Source organism: Elaeis guineensis, chromosome 16 (genome assembly GCF_000442705.2).
Source record: "Elaeis guineensis isolate ETL-2024a chromosome 16, EG11, whole genome shotgun sequence".
Taxonomy (NCBI): Eukaryota; Viridiplantae; Streptophyta; class Magnoliopsida; order Arecales; family Arecaceae; genus Elaeis; species Elaeis guineensis.
This window is the reverse complement of record NC_026008.2, coordinates 39,616,942-39,625,840: the sequence shown is the minus strand read 5'-3', so window position 1 is coordinate 39,625,840 and position 8,899 is coordinate 39,616,942. Positions and strand designations below refer to the sequence as shown.

The 8,899-nt window shown below is 37.5% G+C and overlaps 1 protein-coding gene across 1 annotated transcript; it reads left to right on the top strand.

Annotated features, from left to right (window-relative positions):
* Window positions 1-3,064: 3,064 nt before the first annotated feature.
* On the top strand, window positions 3,065-5,870 carry LOC105059732 (ammonium transporter 2 member 3-like). The gene is made up of 3 exons (XM_019855387.3): window positions 3,065-3,766; window positions 4,735-5,020; window positions 5,121-5,870. The coding sequence occupies exons 1-3, from the start codon at window positions 3,149-3,151 to the stop codon at window positions 5,651-5,653; spliced, it is 1,437 nt and encodes a 478-aa protein (XP_019710946.2). The 5' UTR covers window positions 3,065-3,148; the 3' UTR covers window positions 5,654-5,870.
* The last annotated feature ends 3,029 nt before the right edge of the window (window positions 5,871-8,899 follow it).

The window sequence follows — 8,899 nt, the reverse complement described above, 5'->3', positions numbered from 1 at the left end:
TTAGAATGTATATTAAAATGGCCAAACTTGAATTGTTAATTTTTTTAAGCAACGCACTAACTTTACAATTTTTTGATAGATAGTCCAAAGTTCTTTATGCTTGATAGATTTGATGGATACCTTGAACCAAGTCGATGTCATCACTAAGTGTGGCAAGATGCTTTCTTGCTTGATTAGATAAACAATATTTGAATGTCTCCACTGGATCCGTGAATCGTGTTATTAAAGTAACTTTTTCAATGCTCATCATCTTCAAGCAATCGTTGGAGGAAAAAACAACTAGTTTAGTTTGAACTTAATTAGATAACATTTCCAAGAGAATTTAATGATTATCCAAAATTAAATATTTTAGTTTGGCATCATCTTATTTCTTTAATATTTTTCAAAAAAATAAAAAATTCAAGTATCTTATTTTCAATTTTTTTTTCCAGCATCTCATTTTTCATTTTGCAGTTCAATAAATAAGTCTGATGACAATTAATTATAACACTTTTGTAAAATAGGAATCTAGAGATTAATATTCTAGCATAAAAAACTATACTATCAAATAACTATTATTGATTTGTGATTTTTGATGGTTTTGTGCCGAAGAGGAGAAAAGAAGGCGGGGCTGAATACAAAGCATCATGTTGAGCATTAAGGTTGTAATATCATTCAAACAGTGAAATGTGCCATAAAGCATGAAATAGGCACTTGTAAAATATAAATGAGATTTATAATTTGCAAAGACTATACTAGGGAATAAGTTCTCGATGAAACTTTAGGATAAATCTCTTATAATGTTATAATGACCACAAAAGTCAAAACTCTCATAATCTCTAGGAAATTAAGCATATATTTGGTTGGAGAGAGTTGGGCTCTAAAATAAAAATGAAAATGAGTGACCGCTACTCCAGCTGTTTGGTTCAGATGAGCCTCATTCTCATTTTGATTCTAGAAGAAATTAGAATACCTCAATCTCTCAAAATCCAATCGCTACTTTCTATTAGTATCCAAAGGCCATTTTGATTTCGATTCTGATATGATACAAATGTATTTGGGATATATCCATTTTGATATCCATTCCAATCTATTTTAGTTCTGATTTTGGCTTTGTTCATGAACCAAATGTGCCCAAAAAATAGATTTAAGAATAAAATGCAAATTAGAAATTTTTTTGAAAATTAATTTTGGATTTAGAATAGAGCACAAATGGACTGTGTCAAGGCTAGGACAGTGCTATCCTAACCAAACCCAATGAAAACTTCCATGAATTTAAGCCTAGATAGGACCTACCTAACTTAGGTCCCATTATTTTGGTACTAGGTTTGCTCATATAATAGAATCACAGACCCGCCGATTTCGGCCATCAGACAAATGACATGAGTTAAGCAAAATGGGATGTATGGAGATGGGAGGACCATCACTTCATAACTCAGTACTCAGAAATAAAATAAAATCATTAATCATCGGCATGCAAGTCATATATGTTGTTGCTACCATTATAAAATGCACTCATTGGGTTGCAAGAATGCTTTCTGGTTACCGAATTATGTTCCATAAACTGCAGACCGTAAATTTTTAGTCCTTTCTTCAGATTATGGCAACTTGATTTGGCAATCAAATTAAGTTAATACTCTCTCCAAAAAAGAAAGTCAATCAAAGTTATAATTTACTTGGTTGGTGCAATTTGAATAAAATGGCAGCAACATTGAGGGCCACAATATGGATTGCAAAACATGGCTTGGGTACAAGCTACTTGCATCTCACACCTTCCAATTGAATTAACCTAAATATTTGTCACAACAGGAATAACTTCATTACCAACTCCTAGTAATGAGATGACTTGAAACCCAAGGAGGCATCTTGCCTTACTGCTCAATATGATTTTTGTAGAAAAGAATTACAAATACTATTTATGAAAAACGAATGTTATAAACTATTGTAAAAGAAAGTTACATTGATCATACCAAATATCACACTAGCATTTCTTCGAGTAATCCGTAGAATGATAGAAGCCTTGCTACTTCCAATTAATAAGGTGAGGCTGACCCATGGAATCCAAAGAGCTATAGATCTCTCCTCCAAAAACTGTAACTCATGATGATAAAGATTGCTTTATCATACTCTAAACATATGTTGACTTCAAAATTCTCATGTTAAAACAAAGGAAAAAATATGATTTGTTTTATGATGTATTTAAGTTAAGCAATATATCAAAATCATTTGGGGTCAAATAAATTACTCTTTAATGTACGAAAACGTGACATCAAGAAGTACATACTGTTGCAGCTTTAGCCTTTATCTTGTTGTGTAAGTGCATCAAAAAACTTGACTCTTAAAACTTGCCCCAATAAATTGAGCTAATTGAGATTATATTTTCTGATATTATCTTAATGTTGTATTTTTTTCTAACTTCTCGATATTATATTTTCAAACTATGATGATTGAAAAAAATTTTAGATAAACTCATCATACATCTCAATCAAAGATGATGATCGATGATTTGCTACTCCAAAAATCTCCAATAACACTAGCTAAATCAAAAAATAAAAATAAAAAAATCTAGCATTAAACCAACCATCATCGAGGATGAGGTTTGATTTTGAGTGGCATCAGCTTCTCGTATTTTCAGCCACTCCTTGTTCTCAACTCCGATATAAAATTCTCATTTCGCAAGCTTGACTCTGGTTGGTGGAAAGCCAAGTTCCTTGCATGGGTAGAGCAAGGGTCGGTTTCGGCCGATGTGGCAGGGTAAGGTCGCTGTCCCCCTCTATCTTAAATGAATAAAAAAATTATCTCACGTTAAAACAAATTTCTTGTCTAAACCAAGGTACATTCGGGTCAATTTTTAAGAAAGAAATGTTTACCGAGCACCCCAGGAATCTCCGCAACCATGTATCACACCAATCCCCTCCTCTCTTTGGATGGAGAATGTGTGTACACCTAAAACACCCAAAGGATTCCAGTAGAGATTCAAGAAACAGCTAACCAGCTATATATTGCCAGAAGAGAATGTTGGAGAATCCGGTCTCTATCACCCGAAGCAAACAAAGCTACGCATCGCATTGGATGATCCCAATGCATCCTAAAAAATAACAATCCCCCTCCCTCCCGTTAACAAATAGTTGCACCAACGCCTTGCTCCAGAACTCTTCGAACCCAAAGAATGATGAACCTTTCCGACAGCCACACTCCGGGCTTCGACCAAGGCCTTTCGCCGACACCGGCGCCGTTGCTCTTCTACTGGCCCTGGTCGGCCAACAATGACTGGCAGCTGATCGCCTCCGCGCTGGTGGGCCTCCAAAGCGTGCCAGGCCTCATCATCCTCTACGGCAGCATGGTGAAGAAGAAGTGGGCCGTGAACTCGGCTTTCATGGCTCTCTACGCCTTCGCCGCCGTGCTCCTCTTCTGGGTTCTCTTCGTCCACCGCATGTCCTTCGGCGATCGCTTCGGCCCGCTTCTCGGCCGACCGGCCATGGCGGTCCCCGAGGAGTACCTCACAAACCAAGCGTCGGGATTCTTCTTCCCCAATGCCACCTACGTCTTCTTCCAGTTCGTGTTCGCGGCCATCACGGTGATCTTGTTGGCCGGATCGTTGCTTGGGAGGATGAACTTTTATGCGTGGATGTTGTTCGTGCCGCTGTGGCTCACGGCCTCGTACTCGGTCGGCGCGTTCACGGTGTGGGGGGGCGGCTTCCTAGAGACAAGAGGGGTGTTGGACTTCGCCGGAGGGTATGTTATCCACGTCTCGTCCGGCGTCGCCGGATTCACGGCGGCATATTGGGTATGTAGCTCTGGGCCTTCACCGCTTTTTTATATATGTACACAATAATTATAAAAATAATTATATTTGCCCAGGGAGATACCAACGAGGCTAGTTGCTCGTGAGCTGTCCGATTCGATTTGAGTCCGAGCTTAACCCGATCCAATTATTATTAAACTCCTATAACAAAATATTTGGATATATATATATATATATCATATTTAATTTGACTCAATTATTACAAAGATTCGGTACAAAACTCATAAATTTATTGAATATATATATATATATAATATTATTTTTATTTATAATATATATATTAAAATATATTATCAGTAGACTAAAGTTTGATTTCAAATATGAATTAGAATTTGAGAACAGTTCGGTTGATATTCAAATTAAGTTGAGCCGAACTCAATTTTTATTTATTTTTTATTGAATCAAACTCAAATTTGAAATATTAAAATTCAATCGATCTTAATCGAATTTCAAACTCAAATATTTTGAATTGAGTTAAGTTCGATCTTTTTTATCTATCCGATTCGACTCAACTCGATTACACCTCTTTTTATATATATATATATATATAATATTATTTTTATTTATAATATATATATTAAAATATATTATCAGTAGACTACAGTTTGATTTCAAATATGAATTAGAATTTGAAAACAGTTCGGCTGATATTCAAATTAAGTTGAGCCGAATTCGAATCTTATTTATTTTTTATGAAATCAAACTTAAATTTGAAATATTAAAATTCAATCGATGTTAACCGAATTTCAAACTCAAATATTTTGAATTGAATTAAACTCGATTTTTTATCTATCCGATTCGACTCAACTCGATTACAACTCTTGTCATGCGCCCACATCCGAGTCACTGGGCATCAAATACAGTCCAGAAGATTTGAAAGCCCTGCATCATATTTTTGTGGATCCTGGCAACGTCTTCTAAAATCACCAACTGGTTTGCCCTGTGCTCAGGTGGGCCCGCGGATATCCAACGACCGGCAGGACTTCCCGCCCAACAACATCATCAACATGCTGTTCGGCGCCGGCCTCCTCTGGCTGGGTTGGTCCGGCTTCAACGGCGGCGCCCAGGGCTCCCCCGACCCCATCTCCTCCCTCGCCATCCTCAACACCCACCTCTGCACTGCCACCAGCCTCTTCATCTGGCTCACCTTCGACATGCTCTTCTATCACAAGAGCTCCGTCATCGGCGCCGTCCAAGGGATGATCACCGGCCTTGTCTGCATCACCCCGGCCGCCGGTTAGTCCACAATTTACGTACTCACATCATCTCAAATATCCCATCTTTATTAACTTAGGCTTCCCAAAACCAAACTGACATGCTAGAGAACGGCATGCAGGGCTTGTCCAGCCGTGGGCGGCGATGCTGATGGGGCTCATCTCAGGGTCCGTGCCATGGTACACGATGATGGTGCTGCACAGACGAATAGCCTTCTTTCAGAAGGTCGACGACACGCTGGGGGCGTTCCACACCCACGCCGTCGCCGGGGCCTTGGGCGGCCTGATCGCTGGTCTCCTCGCGCATCCCCGGTTAACGAAGCTGGTCTACCCGAAGGATCAATACCAGCCTGGCTTGTTGTATACCTTCAAGGATGGGAAGCCGGGCCCCGGCTTCAAACAGCTCGGAGACCAGATCCTTGGAGCGGTGTTTATAGCTGTGTGGAATATTGTTGTGACAACCCTCATATGTTTGGCCATCCGAATATTCATGCCGCTGAGGATGGACGAAGAAGATCTACGGATAGGGGACGATGCGGTACATGGGGAGGAGGCGTACGCGCTGTGGGGGGATGGGCTGAAGACTCGGACCTACGTTCGGTGGAGCATGTCGCCGGTGTTGCCAGCCTTTTGTCGTGGACCTCGTGGGTGCTGACCGTGATTACGTGCGAGCTAGTTTGGTCGGTATTGGGCCTCCTTTGGGTTATTCAATCGATAGGATTTTTTTTTTTTTTTTTTTTGTCTGATAAAGGAATCGGTAAGATGTTTGGTATTAGCTTGTTCTACTGTTTGCCGCTTGCCACAGCCTGTTGTTGGGATATTCTGTGGAACTAGCATGAAACCCGCTACGCTGCGGGCCTTAATAAATAGAAAGCGGAGCCAAAAAATTCTTAATCTTCAGTGTCTTCAGAATTTTGTTAAAAAATATTATACAAAATAATAATTTTATGTTTGAATTATATAAATATTTATAAATTATAAATATTTATAAAAAAATTGAAAAATATCTTTTTAATTGATATTTTCTAATCCAAATGTATAGTCGGAAGAATAGAAGATTAAATAATGAATAAAGAGCTATAGACTCTTTACTTCATAAGCACAACGATTAGTTAATTTAAGAAATATTTTTTTATAAAAAAAAATTTATAAAAAAGAGAGTTAAAAAATGACTGGTCCATAATTTTTATTATAAATTTATGTTTATTAGAAAAAAATCTTAAATGAAAGAAATAGAATTTTTATGCCTCATGCAAGAAATTAAACAACAAAAATTAAAAAAAAAAATATTTAAACAGAAAAACAGAACCATGCCGATTCAGTTACAAAAATTCAAAAAATCGAACTGTATATATTTTTTTAAAAAATTTAAATTAAAAAATATTTAAAGAGAAAAAAAATCAGAAATACAGTTAGTTCAATTATAAAAAAATTATAGGATCATCAGCACAAGAGATACCTAAAAAAAATTTTTTGCTTTCACCCCCATAAAATTTTTATGCATCTTATTAATTTAGAAATAGCTTCCTTCTATAATTTTTATAAGGACGCCCTCATATATTTATCTTTTTTTCTTCCTATGCATGAGGAACCTATAGAACTATTATGCGCTTATTTCTTTTTCTTTTAACCCTAACGCTTTCTCACTTATCCATTGTCGCCGTCGCTTCCAAACCCTCTTCTACTCCTCTGCTTTTCCTTGACCATCGCTGTCAGCCTTTCTTCACTGGATTTTCTCTACCAGTAGCTGTTCTACGGTCGAGGAGGATGAAGAAGAAAGTGGTGCATGTGGTCTTACATTTTTTTAGTTCCGGCACCAGTTTTGAGTTTCTTTTTCTTTTTTGCCTTTCATCTTCGAAGATGATACGGCAAAGGATGGTATCCTCGAAGCCGACCCTATGACGAGCAATGAAGATGCTCTGTGCGATCTCTGACCCATATCGGCATTCTTATCTCCAGGCGAATCAAGATAAATCTCATTTTCAAGATCTATTATTTCTAACCACCTTTGAATTCTATTACTTATTATTTTTTTTCTATTTTTTTCTCTTCATTCCAAATCCAAGCCCTATTCCTCTCTTCATCTTCTCCACTATCTATTTCTATTTTTTTCTGCTCTCTTTATCAATCCAACTTTCTCTACAACCCTGCCCTAACCCTAATCCTGCACCTATTATTTTTTCTTTTCTATTTTTTCCTCTTTATTTCGATGCAAACCGTATTCCTCTCTTTTTCTTTTCGATCATTTATTTTCATTTTTTTTGGGTTCTCTTTTCCAATCCAATCTTCTTTGCATCCTTATCCTAACCCTAACTCGAGCCCCAACCCTAACCTAACCCGTAACCCTAACCCTAACCCTAACGCTCAATAGAACCTAACCCTAACCCCAACCCTTAGCAGAACCTAATCCTAACCTTAACCAGTGCTTTAGCCTAACCTAACCCTAGTCGGATAGCTGATCTTAATTGGATCCTCTATCGTAACCCTAACCCTAGTAGGATCTGCTAACTTATTAGCCGAATGATCTACGATCCATTTGGCGCGCCTGTTAATCGATTTGTATGAATCCAATCGCAATCCATCCCTAAACCCATTAACCTGTATCTTCTTTTCTCCTCTCAATCTATCCACTTCTTTCTGTTCATCGGATCCTAACCCAATCCATCAAAACTCATACATGTTTTTCTTTCTGTTCATCGAAAGGCTTTACAAGGGGGAGGGGAGGGGGATGGTGGTCTCACAGAGCCGAGGGTGGACGGTGAGTGTGGAGCGGACAGCGGCAGGTGCGGCGCGAACGACCGTGGCAAAGGGGGGAATGGGTGCGAACAGCCAGAGGAGAGGGCAGGGGTGGTGGTGATCTCACGAAGCTAGAGATGAACGGCCGCGATAGAGGGCGACAGAGGGGTGGAACGGGTGCAGACAGTTGCGGCAGAGGACGGCATTGGAGCGGGGCCGCGGGTGGCATGCTGGAGGGGGATGGGTGCAGCATCGATAACTGAGGATTGGTTAGGGTGGGGCAGTGCGGAATGGGCTGGGGGATCGGCGTCGGTGGGGGGTGGGAAGAAGGAAGGGAGAAATGAGAGAGAAAAAAGAAAAAGAGAAAAAAAAAAGATAAATAATATTTTTTTATTTTATTAATAATAAAAAATATTATTTGAGTAATAATAAAATATTTTTATTATGTGATTAGTAATATTATTTTAAAATATTTGATTATTATATGTGAAATTATAAGACTATCTGACTTATTATTTGATTATTTTTTAATTTAATAAATTTATTATTTGATTTAATAAATTTAATTTATTATTTGATTATTTAATTTAATAATTTAATTTAAAAATATTTTAAAAATTTGATGTTACATTACCAGTAATCTGATTATCATACCAAATATGTCAATCAAAATTTTCAATAATTTTACTACAATATTACATACGTGTATCAAATACAGTAATCGACGCTACTGATAATCTATCCAAATCGTAAGTAATTCAGATTATCACTATTTAATAATATAATAAATATAATTTAAAAATAATAAAATTTGATATCATTATAGATAGTCATTATATCATCTATGTCAACAAAGTAGACTCCATTAATATATATAAAAATATGGTAAAATGCCATTAATATGATATAGGCACGTTACATAACGAAGAAGGGCCACTATTCTTCGAAATAGATGATGTGATGCCTGTCTCTGGTGGTACTTCCAAAACTTTCGGTGCAAAAATCACATTCCAGAGGATCTTGGATTGGATGTATAAATCCAAAGGTGGTGCTACCAGCATGGAGCAAGCTAGATAAGATATATTTTGTTGGGTTTCTACCAATAAGCCAAATCATATACTAAAAACTAGGGAAATTAACAAGATTTATGTCTGGCAATCGGTTA